Source organism: Ostrea edulis, chromosome 2 (genome assembly GCF_947568905.1).
Source record: "Ostrea edulis chromosome 2, xbOstEdul1.1, whole genome shotgun sequence".
Classification (NCBI taxonomy): Eukaryota; Metazoa; Mollusca; class Bivalvia; order Ostreida; family Ostreidae; genus Ostrea; species Ostrea edulis.
Window position 1 is genome coordinate 73622786 of NC_079165.1, and position 15807 is coordinate 73638592.

Consider the following 15807-nt stretch of genomic DNA (forward strand, 5'->3'; position numbering starts at 1 on the left):
ATTATGTACAACATAATGATCCGCCTCTCGGAACACGCCCCTTTTTCTGGAAAGTTTGTTTCGCTCCATCACTGAAAATTATGAATAATGATTTGGAAAATATATTTACTAATTGAAGTGTCCTGATAATTTTTTAAGGTTACATTGAACAAGAATTGACGGAACCTTTCTGGGGGTAAAGAGAAAACCAAGCCACGTGCTCTTTGTTGACAAAATAAACGCGCGTAACTGGATAAATAATTCTGACGCCATTTCCGGTACGAGTTCAGCAAATCGTATCATCGCAAAACTTTACTTTTACAAACACGCTATAGGAGTGCGAAGAAGACCCAAAATGATAGTTTACTGTTCATTCTAAGACGGAAGATGGCTTTAAAGAATTTAGTTACATTCAGTCTAGTATTACTGATATATGGATTAATACTGTCAAACGGAGAATTCGCGGGAAGTGCTAAATATAAGGAACCAGGTAAGAGCATGCGAAGACTGTCAAATTTTGCTGTTAGGTAGCTGTCGAAAAAAAGTGTTGTGAAACTTACGCAATTTCAGAAAGTGTTTAAAAGAGAGACGAAATGATGTCAGAAAGGTTTTATATTAATTAAGTTAGGGAAGTGATAGGTCATTCTGTCACTATTTTATTTAGTTTACCTTGTTGGGGTATCGAAGAGGTCCCAGGTAAAATAGGTCACCAACGTATTATGAACTTGGACGCGTCGATACACATTAAATCGCGCCTTCATATTAACTTTATTATAAAAGTGAAATGAAAACACATGCCGCAAATTTTTCAGTTGACTGTCTTTCATCGAGATTGTAAAAAAATACCAAGCAGGTACCCATGTCTAAAGGCTAAAAATATTTAAGAGACACTTAATAATAATGGAACCATTTATTGTAAAATTTGTCTATTTCAGTATTTGGCAGTTTATCAACTAGTATATAAATAGCTTAGTGTAAAGTATTGTATGAGAACAGTTTTGTAATTTGTTACAAATTTTGATAAATTACAGATTTATATGAAAGATTTTTTTTTCCCTAAAAGAAAAGTCTGTATTTTATTTAAAGCAAGTCGTACAGTACTGGGCATATTATCAACTCCGACCTTACTACCCTGTAGTGGATTATACACAAACAAGTGACATTAATATCAGCCTATCTGGTGGTGAAGCTTCAAGACATTGAGTCTGGAATGTTTTTTAACACATGGTGTATTGCTGCTGACATCATTGATTCAGTTGCATAGTTTGCGAGTGACTAGGTTTATGAATGAAATGTGGCACACACAGTAGTGCTGCCCACACACTGATAAAAGAATCTTGGTAAAACAAATAAAATATTTTGAAAACATTGCTTTAGGTTAAAAATTCTTCAGTTACGAAGATCTGAAGTATTCTCAGTAACTGGTGTATTTAAGAATACACATGTTATATCTGAGTAGAAAACCGACATGGCTTTTTCAGGTAGTGAAACTAATATTTGATAACCCAATCGCCTCCTACCTTTTAATTTTGTGATTACAAGACTATACTAGATAATGTTGATTGTGAGCTGACAACATGAACAATATCTGTTTACATTTTCTGTCAAACCCTAGACGTCTCTGAAGAATATCTTCAACCCAATCGCTAACAATTTGTGTACTGACGACTGTTGTTATTTCAGATGAATGGGTTGAAATTTGCTTAAAATCTATAAGTTGAATTTCCCCATAAACTTCAGAATGAAGCTCAATGACATAAGGGGGATATCTTGTATAATTTGGAAAAATGGCAGAGTTTTACCTTCTCAAAAGAGACTACCTCTTGTTTGTATATACTGATAACAACCTTGCAAGTCTTTTCACGTTTTATTTGCAGACAGTTAGATCTCAGTTTTATTGCATTTATAAACTAAATCGTTTTATATAAACGGAAGAGGTATTATCTTACAATAATAGGAAATTTGTAAGAAACATTTAACAGTTAATACAGAGATTATATTTGGTAGGAGTTACATAAGATTTAGAGATGTTTATATGATAGTTAATTAATATGTGAGAAAACAGTAAATTCGATATGTTTTTAATCTACAGTGGAAGAGGTGATGCATTGAACCTCATTTTCCTAATCTATATAGTTTTCTCCCCTAAGACAGTATAGCAAAGAGTCTGAACATTTAGTCTGTTTATTTTCTAAATGCCAAGCCCCCAGGCAGTTCATTTTAAAGATTGTTAAGAATGTGATTTCAAGCTTTCATCTAGGTTGATTTGATGGATCGCCAGTTTAAAAAAGATTGACTTCATAAATACCCTTTGTGCAATTACACTTTTTAGAATTTATTTTGAAATAAATGATTGAAAGCAACTTTTGAACATTTGAGATTCTTTGTATTGGCTTTGACCAAATTAGCATTCAAACTTCTCACAATTTATTTCAATATCCATGCATTTACATTCAAAAGTTTATTTGTTGATGAACCAAATTAAATCTGTATTACCCAGCCCAGCTTAGACTATTGCCAACTCCATTAGTCTTTTCTCTCACAAAATTTGTGTAAATTTTGGCAGTAAGATGAGATACATGAGAATGTTTGAATGGTGAAACTGTTTTAGAAATCTGTTGTAGGAAGATAAGAAATTTTGTTGGAAATGAAATCTCTAAAGCCTCCTAAAATCTAGATAGGGAACAAGACTATGATTCTTCTTAGAACTTCACAAACATTGTCTATGAAATCATGAACGATCCAGTCAATATACTGGCTAACAATCCTCTCTAGATGTACATTTTTCGCTTACAAGTTTTGTGTATTGAAATTTTTCTCATTATTAATGCATGCAGAAAAGATTTGAACATGCTCGAGTAAGCCAGAGAACTGTAATTTTAATTATTCATTGTCACCACTTGTGAAATATAAGGCTATCTGTGACAATTATCAGGCTTGATTTATAACTCACAGGTTTTTTCACAAGAATTCAGGCAAGCATTCTGAAAGAAATAAAACATTTAATCTAGTTCGAACAAAGCAATAATTCCAACACTTTCCTTCACAAGAATGTTTTTTTACTTCTGTAGTCATAATGAGGAACAAGACATGAAAATGAAGACATTATTTTTTACAAGCGATGGACTGGTACGGTTTTTAATGATGGCTATGTTTTCTGGCAGGTTTAGGTTGAGGGTGTGTATATTGTCCAAAGTCTGTCATCAGTCAAATCTTCACTCTACCACAAGCAAGTTGTTCAACTTGTAATTTTGTAATTTTAACACAGGAGTTAATGACTCATGTCAATAATTATTTTTACTTGAATTTTAGAAATTGTACATTAAACTTGGATGTACCCGTGTCAATGTACACTTAATATGTTGATCCAGTTCAGTTGTCAATGTTTTATTTCTCCCCTGCTGCTCTTCCAGTGCTTGTTGAAAGAGTTTGAAGGTCTTTGGCCTTACACAAAAAGATTTTTTCTTCTATAACTACATTGATAATATGATGAACCTAAAAAATGACATCCTTCTAAATTTGATCGGAGATGGAAATCATATTTGATCATTAATTGGAAGGATAAAAGAAAAGAAAGAAGAAAATTGAAAGCATTGACCTTTTTGAATTTAATAACTGTTCAAAAAAAAATCTCAGATTAACAGTATGAATCTACATCAAAAAGTGGGTTTTCCCTTTTAGAGAAGAACTGGACATTTGTAATGTTGAGAGGTTGTTTGAAGTGTGGTCTCTTTTTCACATCACCTGTTAGTTGTGTATACCTGGCAGCTGTTCTGGTGTATAATCAGTGTTTTCCCCACTGTCTATGTTGTTACATACCTTAGTGCCTCCACATTGCAACTCTTATGAAGGAATGTGTAATATGCATATTTAACTAGAGTAGCATGCTCAGGTTTCTGTGCTACAGATATGAATTTTAAACAGAGCTCTATATATATATATATATATATATATATATATATATAATATATATATATATATGTATAATTTTTGTTCCTCTAGATGCATTTAGTCTTGGTGCATCAGATTGATATGCTAAACAAGTAACCTGCACGTTAAGTGCTACTGAAGGAAGTCACTTCAAGCAGTTAATGACATTTTAAAAAATGTCAATGGTGAAAGAGCATCCATCTTCAAAAAAGGTTTTAAAAACCAGAAAACAATTGAAATTAACCTTGCTAGATGGGGTAATTTTTGAATTATTGTTTTGTATTTGGCAATGAAAGTAAAATTTGAGTAATCTGTGTGCTTGGGACATTATTGATTTTTTGCTTGTTTGGGTGATCTTCCTGTAGTTTTCATGATCCAAGAGAGGATCCAGAAAAAAAAGAACAAAATCTCATTCCGAAATCTGTACCACTTTTTCCTTCTGAAGTATTTGTCAATGTTTGATTACATCTGAACAAAACACAGCAATGAGCCGTAACACATTTTACAATGTGGTTACTCTGCATACCAATTCATTAGAAGAAGTTAAACAAGTAAAGAATGTGAAGAAGTTACTTGTTCATTCCTACATTTTATATGATTAGTAGTGAATGTGTAATATTTTGTCGAGTGGAAACATTTTCATGGACTCTAGTTCTCATATATTTATATTGAAAATCTTTTATTTTGATCAGAACTTGAGTTTTTTTTTGTTTTTTTTTACCTGAGAACAATATCACATTCCACACATGATGTTATTTCTCAAACTTGCTGATTAGATGTTTGTAGGTTGGACACACATATGAATCGTATCAGTCTGTCCATGTGAATCAGAAATACTTTTATACACATGTGTTCTAAAAAAAAAGATTTGCACTATAGATCTATATGTATATTAAATATCATTGTTTATCTGATATGAACTTGATTATATTATAAATGCTAATTGCTTTTGTTCATATAAGTAGGAGAATGATAAGTAGTATAGAACAAATCCTTAGTGATTGGTAGGCCACAAACAAGAAGGTTTATGCCTAAGGATGCCATAGAATATTCATGATTTTACTTAAAGCTGATGATGTCTGTAGGAGTGAGAATTTCTCGAATTGGACGTAAAACAACATACACACATATAAACTTCAGTCTCGCAAAACTTTGACTTTTATTTTTTACGTTTTGGGCTGAGCTGTCTATCTTATAGTACAAAGTATTTTAAATTGATTTAGTCTTTACCCACAACAGAAATAATTTTGCTGAACAAATCCCAGGTTATCTCGATTGAAAACCATGTGGAAGCTTTGAAAAACTGCAGATGGAACCAATAGGAGGGTCAATCTTGTTGAAGTTGATAGAAAATGTTCCTGAACACAGAAAATCAATTCTGGGGATTTTTTTTTTATACATGTCTGGGTACGGAGATTTCCAATTGAAATTGGGTGATTACGTTTAAATACCTGCATCATATATCAGATAGGTTTGCACTGAACATTAGAGCTTTATCAGAGTTTGTGGAAAGAAATTAGCTTGAAAGATATTTTCTCCTGTGTATCGCAAGGTCTGATACCATCAGGGGGCTTTAGTTTTGCTTTAATATTTTATTAAAAATCTTACTGAGAAATCTGGACTTTAAAACAGAACATATTTTTTAAAAAGAAAAAATTCCAAAACTTTGATTGCATACTTGTAGGTCAAGGCCACTGAAAATATGGGTCAAAGGTCAATGTGATAAAATATGTCAGTTATTGACAAATTCACATGCCAACCTTTTGAAAAAGTACCAGGAAATGATAATAAGGTGATGTTATCTTTTACACTTATGCAATTCTCCACTTCATTAAGTTGCTGGAAGTAGAAACTTGGAATAAGATTAAAAGAATGGGGGGATAGATCTTTTTGTTGCATGAGTAAATATTCTGATGAGATGCCATCTTCTGTTGGAATGCTTCAGAAAAAAGTATAAGATTATGTGTGAAATAAAAATGCTCTCTTGACACACACTAGCAAGTGCTTTTCATCAGTAAAAGGATACACTGGCATTCAGAAACATGAAGAGTGATCTCCATTTTTGTAAGCATCATAAAGTTACCTCCAACCCAAAATGTTCTGGCAGGTGTTTAATATCCTGATAAGAAGAGATAAGACCCGATTATCTTCTCTTCCATCACAGATTTAGGCTGATGTGCACTCTGGAACTACCATCATCCTCTGGGGTGTGCAGTGCCTCTTAGCTGTTTAGAAGTGACTTGGGGGAGCTACTGACCTTTGATGTAGCTTACACAAGCATCTAAACTTGACCTAATTGACCCCTAACTGCAAGATTACTCGAATTATATAATTCATCAGCAATGAAGATTTTAGAGAGAGAGAGAGATTATACTTGTTACCTGTCTGCTTTGTCCCTATATATTTATAATTAGATATTGCACAAATCATTATTCCCATTACACTTATTTTTTCTCTCCATTTCTGACAATTTGAATTCCCCAGTGTCATTTACAGTGTGTTATAGTAATCTGTGTTGCATTTCTTGCAGATTAGACTTCTTATTGAAAATGTATTTATAGGTTGGGTTTTTTTTTTGGGGGGGGGGGGGGGGATGGATGATGTTTAATCTTATACCTCCAACTTTGGCTCTTAAAAATCATTATTGAGTATTGGTAATGTAAATCTATTCAATTCAATAATTCAATAAATTCCCCAATTGGAACACTGCTTCTTTTCACAAGTTTGGTTGTTTTTTGGGTCTTGGTAAGGCTTACGCATTTCCTATGTGGAGCCTTTCGGTCTTTATTTAGATTTATGCATAAATCCATATTAATGTTGTCTTATCATAATACATGTGTCAGTGCAGATTACAATATTCTGTGATATGCCAGCTCTTGTTTTCAAAACCACATTAAACTGTATGCTCTGACTATATTCAGGAAGAGGCTGTTCAACTTCATGAATCTGTATTGTTTATTTTGATTTCTGAGTTTGTTTGGCTACAGCAGTATCAAGGTGCCAAACATATCACACATGGAAATTTTAATAATTAAGCCATTACTGGTGGACTTTCATAACGGTTCCCTCCAGAAAATAAATTATAAATATAAATGTCTTTGTGCTGAATCAATCTTTGAAGAGGATGGCAATGAAGTGCACTTTGATATCAGAGAACTATATTGCCACACCTGAAACATAATTGATTACCGTGATTGAGCTAACAACCAATTCCCACATTCCCTATCTATCACCTGTTTCTATAAGTTCAGAAAAAGTTATCAGCAGCCAAGTTCCATTGCTTTTTCTGCTGCCTTCCATAGCAGTACCAGCCCTGGAAATTCCTAATGCCTGCACCTTAACGTTTAATAAGAAAGCATGCAGTCGATAAGCTTTACTAAGAAAACTAACATCTTAATCTCAAGAATGTTTTGAAAACTCGATATGAATACCAGTCACAATCTGTGGAGGCTATCATAGACAAGCCTGGTACTATATGAATATTAGATTTGCATGCAATGATTTTTGCGTCTGATACTGTACATGATTTTGGAGATAAATAATTTTTCTGTAAGAAACTTGCAAGACATCTAACTTCTCTTACTGTGAAATACTCAATATCAATCAATATTCATTTCTAGAACTTTTATTAAAAAAAAATGAGTTTCATGTAGCCAAATTGAACCGACAGGGAGAAAATTGTGTAAGAGTATTTGTGATTTACATAGTGCTTCTATAATTAACAATGCTTAATTGGGTCTTTTATCTATGAAAATAGTTGTTAGTACATGTATAAGGATATGACTAATTGAACTAGTTTTATATATATAAAGTCTTCAACTCTATTAAAACACTTACTTTACAGTAACTTAAATTCAATATTAATTGTTACCTAGAAATACAACAGAGTAACGTCATGTCTTTAAATCCTTTAAAATAGTGATAATCTATATGTTCACACCTAATTTACCTAAATTTGATTTAGGTATACAAATATAAACAGGCCTTATCTACGAACTTTTAAGATATATGTATGAATGTGTAATGTTAATTCTCAAATCGTCGATATATCCATTCATTGACTGTGTAATGGGTGACTACGTGACAAGAATTCCGTCGTCATTGAAAGCAAGGTTTTATTTTGATGGTCAAGCGGTTTAATGCACTAGTCACGCGCTACTTGGAGATAGGTTCCGCAGGTCATGAATCCCTTAACTCCCTACGGAAGAGCAAAAACGTGTCTGTGTAGAAATGGCAATCAAGTTACTTAGAAATTACAAGGACTGTGATCAATGGCGATTAAATGAGATCGTTATTGGTAACAAATGGATAATTAATTTTTTTAAAAACCCAATATCAAATGCAGCAAGTTTTGGATGGAAGAAACTGACCAAAGGTACACGAAGATGAAATCGAAAGTACATATCAAGTTGATTTTAATCCACCCTCCCCCTCCTCTTGTTAAAAATGGAATACTCTGAATTGAATGATTCGTCATTAGGTTATGGAATACTTTTTTATAGCAAAGGGGTGGGCAGAAACAAATCTGCGTAACACAGACAGGTTTCTTATAGACAATTAAGTTAGTCTATCACTGTTTCGATCATTATAGACCGACAGTATTTTTTATAGACCGACAGTATTTTTTATAGACATTGTCTATCAGTCCACCGTTAATTTCGCACACTGCATATAGTGTAACATAACAAAAAAATCAGGGAGATACAAGTGTGAATTTCATTTCAGCACAGTACTCCTTCCTGATAAACAAGGTGTGTCTAGAATGCAGTTGGAAATAAATTTTGATAATTTCCAGACCTGAACATTTGTACAGAGTTATCATGGCTTTTTACACAGGGTTCTGATGATTTGTACAGAGTTATCATGGCTTTTTACACAGAGTTCTGATGATTTGTACAGAGTTATCATGGCTTTTTACACAGGGTTCTGATGATTTGTACAGAGTTATCATGGCTTTTTACACAGGGTTCTGATGATTTGTACAGAGTTATCATGGCTTTTTACACAGGGTTCTGATGATTTGTACAGAGTTATCATGGCTTTTTACACAGGGTTCTGATGACTTGTACAGAGTTATCATGGCTTTTTACACAGGGTTCTGATGACTTGTACAGAGTTATCATGGCTTTTTACACAGGGTTCTGATGACTTGTACAGAGTTATCATGGCTTTTTACACAGGGTTCTGATGACTTGTACAGAGTTATCATGGCTTTTTACACAGGGTTCTGATGACTTGTACAGAGTTATCATGGCTTTTTACACAGGGTTCTGATGACTTGGAAGCAACAGGGAGGAAATCCACTGTACCAACGCTATACACTTTTAAATCAACAAATACTCTAATTTGAGTCAATCTCTTTAGTCAAGAAGTGTACTCCTGTAACTGATTATGGTCAACATAAAATTTTGACTCCAAGATTCCATGATTTAGTAAATCAATTTAAGTCTGCAGTGATTCAAGTAGTTTAAGAAATTGAAATGTTTGAGAATATAATTTTGCAACGCCTTGTATCTTTATAGATCTGATACCTTAATAAAGTAGGGTATTGTTGGATTTTCTCATATATATATATTATATTATAATAAAATAAGTCCTTGGTATGGGCAAAATATAGAAAAAATTCCGATGAAGATACTTGTACTTTTGAATTTAAAAAGTGGAGACTTTTCGTATAGTTATAAAAAATTAAGGGATATTCGTGTCAATAATATTCACATGTTTTGTGTCTCTTGGTAATTCTATGCTAAAAACAGACCTTGTTCGGATGATAACAGACGAAATAAGCATCATACAATAAAGCAACACCCCACCTGTATCTTCCGTGTGTAGGAAGAGGTCCCAGGAGACGCTTTGCTGGGCAAATGATTCAGATGAGATGTGGTACTTCTGGGAGTTTAGCACTTATGATGGGTAATTCTCCAAGAGATAGCTTTTAGAATAGGAATGGAATCGATTTTATTAAGAGCCTAAGATACATGACTATTAAGCAAAGCTTGTATTAGTATTTGATATTGAGACAACTCCGACAGTCCCAACTAAATTCTACAATACTGATGACATAAGAATGAATCGAGAAGTGCAGGGTATAACAACAAAAGCAAACTATATATTGGGAGGTCTCAGACATGTATGTAAATGTTATTGAATTACTCTTACTGTCTTTCCAGTGGTAAAAGTGTGTTGTGTTTAATAAATAATAGAGAATAGACATTCATTTGATAAATTGGTTCGTGGAAACTTTTACTACTACAGCCAAATGAAGTAAAGGAAAATTGGGAAATTCATGATTCAAGGAAAAGAAATTGATTTTTTTTGTTAATCAGGTTTGGCTCTTTTCTTCCATAGTCCTTATGGAACAATTTCTGACTGTTATTATTTTGAAAAAGTGTAACACATACATTGTAAAACCTTTTTAGCTCACCTGAGCTGAGAGCTCAAGTGAGCTTTTCTGATCATTCTAATGTCCAGCATCCATCTGTCCGTCTGTCTGTAAACTTTTAATGTTTTCAATTTCTTCTCCAGAATTGCAGGGTTTTAACCAAACTTGCCACAAAGCATACTTTGTAAAGAGGATACAATTCTGTTTTTAAAAGTAAATTGTCACACCCTTTTTGAAGTGGGTATAATTATGAATTGTTGAAAATTTGGTAGCATCTTTTTAAAAAATCTTAAGCGCTGGACCAATTTCAATCAAACTAATTGGCACAATTAATTCACCCTTGGGTAAAGGGATTCAAGTTTGTTCAAATGAAGGGCCATGCTCCCTGCAAAGGGAAGATAATCAAGTAAAAGCAAAAATAGGGTGGGGTCATAATTATGAACAGTGGCCAGAAAAGTTAAAAGCTTCCTGACTGGAATTAGATTCACGTTTGTTCAAATAATGGCCACAGGGTATAGGGTGGGTCCACAATAAGGGATCAAAGTTTTACATGCAGATATTAAAAATCCTCTTCTAAAGAACAGAGCCACGATTAGAGGTATTGATATGCAAGCATCCCCAGGTAGTGCAGATTCAAGTTTGTTCAAATTGTGGCCCCCTGAAAGTAGGGTGGGGTCACGAGAGGGTATCAAAGTTTCGCATGGGAATATATACTGGGAAAACATCTTAACAACAGCAGGGCCAGGATTAACCGTATTTTAAATATGCAAGCATCTACAGGTAATTCAAATTTATTCACATCAGGGCCCCAGGGTAGGATGGGGCGACAATAGGAGTTCAAAGTTTTATATGGGAACATACAGGAAATTAATTAAAACCGTAGTAGGCCACTCTAAATTATATCAAAATGCAAATGTTCCCAAGTTGTGTGGATTCAAGTTTTTTTTTTACGCCTCTGCAACTTTAGTTTGGTGGGGGGGGAGTGGGGGGGGGCATATTGCTTTTGTCTGTCTGAAACTTGCTCAATACTTTTGAATGGTGTGTGATAGGACTCTTATACATCATATGCACATTCCTTGTGCCAAGATTTTTTTTTATGGTACCAAAGTTGTTGTAACCATATGATGATGACCTTGGGGTTTGACCTAGTGCTACTTTTAAGGAAAATTTAACCTATTCATTAACTCCTGAACTATTTAAGGTATAGCTTTCATATTACGTATATAAATTTCTTATGGCAAGATCTTTCATTTTATACTTGGTCTTTGATCTTGTGACCTAGCTCCTCTAACACAGCATAGTCATGTTAATCATTGGTATTGAGGTATTCCCATGTTGCATGAATCAAAGTCTGCTTATGTCATGACCCTTTGGGGTTAGGGTCAAGGGGCCACAATATGGGTCCAAATTTTTTATGAGAATAAAGATTGAAAAAAAAGAATCTTTTGAAAATCATGACAACAGAGCCAAGGCGACTCAGGTGAGTGATGTGGTCCATGGGCCTCTCGTGTAAAAGGTCTTTTTACTTGCGTACAAAAGATTACTTAGATTTAGGGCTTTTTAAATATATTGCAACTGAGATAACCCTATGTGTATGTTATCCATGGTGTTGATAATAAGTTGCAACCTTCTTTTCAAAATGGTGTACCATTTGAAGATAACTTGACAGACCTATCCCTCATAGACAGAAAAAAACGAAAGCACGGATAGTTGGGTATTCATACTAGGATAAGAAAAAATTCACTTGCTAAACTTTGTAGACTAGAAATCTGAGATCTGATGACATTTCAATAAAGTCTAACTGTAAATTTGCATATTGAAAAAAGTTAAGTTTGTTTTCTTAGTGAAAGATGAATGGAAAGAGAAAAACACTCCTCTTAGTTCTGATTTGGTTGATTTGATGTCTGAATTATCAGATTATGGAATGCAAATAGCTAGTTAACAATACCCAAACCCATGTTATTATCTCCATTGGGGGTCAATCCAGTTGTGTATTGATACATCCCAGTTATTTATTTGATTTTCATCAGACTTTTTTGAGGTTGACTGTAACAAATTCCAGATCCTTATTATGATCTCCGTAGGGGGTCAAACCAGTTGTATATTGATACATCTTGATTATTTAATTGATTTCATAGAACTTTTTTAAGGTTGAATGAAGAATTCCAGAATTGAAAATATATTGGGGACAAAACCATGTGCCTAAGTTGTTAGCTTACTCCGGATAATTAGAATTTTTGCTCACAAATATTACTTGTGCATGATGACTGTCATCTGCATATTTGATATCAAACAAAAACTATTCTTTATTTGGTTTAATTTTTTTTGTTTATGAAGTGCCCTTGGGCTGGGTATCATTTAGAAAAGTTCAATATGATACATATTGCAATACTGCAGAGAAAGGATATGTGATATTTATCAATCTAATTAAAATCGAATCTTATTTAACCTTATACTGGAGAAGGATCTGACAGCATTGTGTTTGAGGTCATTTTATTTCACCTTTCACATTTGACCAATCAAATGACGACTTTTACAATGTTAGAACACAACAGAAAATATATTATTATGATAATGGAGATATCGCATATATCTATTAAGATTAAATGACATAGGGCTCACAGTATCGGTTATCATATCGCTAAAAAATACTGATATGTTAGTCCATTCCTAATTTCCAAGTGGGTCCAAAATGGTCATGTAGCATATTATGTGAAGTCTTTCATCAGTATGGGCACTTCTGGGGGCAGTTTGTATATTTTGCATACATATTGTTTTATACTGCTGCTTAATATTGGAATGTAGCTTAAATATGCAGAACAAGAAAATTATACATTTCATTGCCTAGGGACTCTTGATACTCAGGTGACTGATGAGGCCTGTGGACCTCTTGTCTGCATGTATGTTCATTCTTTTATATAGGTAACCTCTGGAGGATGAATAGTTGTACAATTCTAGGTATTTCTTTGCAGTCTTTCGAGGTCCATTCATCACTGTACTAGATTTTCTTCATTGATAAAAAGTAATAGTATGCACAGGAATAGAAAGATTTTTTTTAATCTTTTGAAAATCTTTGTAAAATATACCAATTTTTGAATATCTGTGTAAACTAGACTACGCTGAACATGCTAATTCATTTGCTGGTCTATAATTTCACTGTCGCACCTTTAACACAATACCTTGAGTCATCCCTTCATTGTTCATAAAGGTATTTGAATATCAAGTGTCTGCTGTGCCTAACTATGACAGTACCATCATGGAGAAATGATTTGTACATGAGAATCTGTAAAATTTTATTATGACTGGTGCTGTTTGGTGAACAGGACGGGATATGTAGCTAGTTGTGGGAGGTATCTGGTGAAGTGAGATGACACGAAAACAGCTGACAATTATGAGTTTGAATGAAAGCACTCTGGTGTTTTCATCTTATTGGTTAAGGCTTTGCTAGATTGAAGTGAGGAATAAATTTCTTTCAAAATGTCAGAAACTATCAGAATCATTATAGGCAGGGTCTTCCTTACAATGGTGTTCTGTTGACAGAAATTGTGTAGATGGGTGATCTATGCTGGTTATTGGATAATTATTAACCCTCCCAAGAAAATAAACAGACCAAGAAGAGGGTTTTAACAAATTACCAGGCGTCTACAGCTGATTTATTTTCCTGTAAAAAAAATTATTGCTCTTTTTAATGTAGCATTTGGTGAACAGGTTTTTTATTTTTTATTTTGTTTGAATAGCCTCATTAAACCAATCCAATTCTGTTAACTAAGAACTAAATAAATTTTGATTTTGTTTTTAAAAAAAAAATAGAATTTCCTGGTGCTAAGTATAAAATGACTTTTTTTGTTTTTCAGGTAAGTAAACAACAAGGAAATATTAAATCATAAACCTGTTGTCTGCAACCTTACGTCATTCCTGGCCTGGAATATAGAATAATTTACCACAGAACAGGTAGATAGGTGAATGCAGTACTTATTTGAGAGAAATAAGAAAATGGAAGAACAAATGGAGGAGTGCATTGTAAGATGGGTTACATAACCTTTTACAAAAGCCTCTTTTTTTTTAATAGTTTGTTTTCTTGGAAGATCCTCAATTTGTTTTGTTTGAAAAATTGGACTAAAATTCTTTTTATAAAGAAATAATAAGATTATGAAGTTTAATGATTACACAGTAGTAAAAAATATAAACCCTTAAGTAGGCCAGGGACATATTTTCTTTTGTTGTCCTGTTAGCTGAAGTTTAAAATTTCTATTTTTCTGCATATCTTGAAAAGGGAATTTGACCAGTTATAAAAGTTTAGAGTCAATATGGTTTCCATGTACTAAGGCGTAAGAAAATGAAGACAGTTTAATAGGTCTTAAGTTTTCTTTATGACCTTCTCTGCATTGAACATTTAGAAGACCTAGTTAGATCAGGATGCCAATAATAACCCGTATCTTTTTGTGAAAAATTTATAATCTCTGGTCTTGCCTTAAACATTGCCTGATATCTTTAGAAATCATAGAATTGCTGTTTGAAAAACTAATGTCACTCTATTGTGCATTTACTGCCCAAGAAATCATTTAACAGGTATTGATTTTCATAAAATTGAGCCTTCATTTGGATAACATTTCTAAGGATTTCAATATGACAAATGAGTTCAAGTAAGATTGGGAAGTTCAGCTTTTACTCAACATGCTAGTTAGTGAACAGCCTTTGAAGGACAAGTCAAGTAAAATCTTTTAAATATGTCAACACATCCATATAATTGAAGATAATCTCGCATTGATTATTCGTTTCTCATGCCAAGAGGAACTTAATATGATTTATATAAAATACAGTTTTAAATATGGAGGTAATTAAAGAGTCGAGTTTGATGGATGCATGTCCTATCATGATTTTGTTGGGCTTTACAAAAAAAGTCCCCTGCCATGCAAAATTGGTTATAATCTATGTAAATAATTGGAACAAAAAATTATATTAAGTTAAAAAAGTTTGATTGCTGTAAGAGAGATAATGTTCTGCATCATCAGAATTGTTACCTAGTTAAACCCACCTGATCTTACGGAAAAATTGGTCTATTATATCAAAACCAAAATGCATTACGTAACAACGCATTTGCAGATGAGCTATCTTATTTCCAATCAAATTATGCACATATCAGTAGGGGGAAGAAGCTGCGTAAATTATGAACACCTATGCATAACTCATGGGAATTCATTACACGTTGACATGTTTAGAATGGTTTATTTGTTAGTAGATTTAAAAATAACCTGATTCTGACCATGTCAGATTCAAAGCCTGCTTCCTGTATTTTTACAAAAATGTCCATCACAAACCATCCTCTTTACATTTCTGTAATTGTGTTACACCTTTATATGCACAGTCTTGCAGCATATCAGTGCACAGAGATGTGGGTCAAAAGAAAAAAACACACTTTTGTGTTGTGTGTTAATAGTTTAATTTTAGTTATCTGTGAAATGTTTTCAAGCCAAATACATTTCTATGTGACCCATATATATGTGTTAAATAATGCA

The 15807-nt window shown here is 33.3% G+C and overlaps 1 protein-coding gene across 4 annotated transcripts in view; it reads left to right on the forward strand.

Moving 5' to 3' along the window:
* The first annotated feature begins 282 nt into the window (after positions 1 to 282).
* Positions 283 to 15807, forward strand: part of LOC125678912 (epidermal growth factor receptor-like) — a 57016-nt gene continuing 41491 nt past the window's right edge. For all 4 annotated transcript variants that reach the window (XM_048917715.2, XM_056157222.1, XM_048917714.2 and 1 more), the window contains exon 1: positions 283 to 469. In XM_048917715.2, coding sequence (XP_048773672.2) covers positions 367 to 469 — 103 coding nt within the window. In that variant the 5' untranslated portion in view covers positions 283 to 366. The remainder of the gene's footprint in view (positions 470 to 15807) is intronic.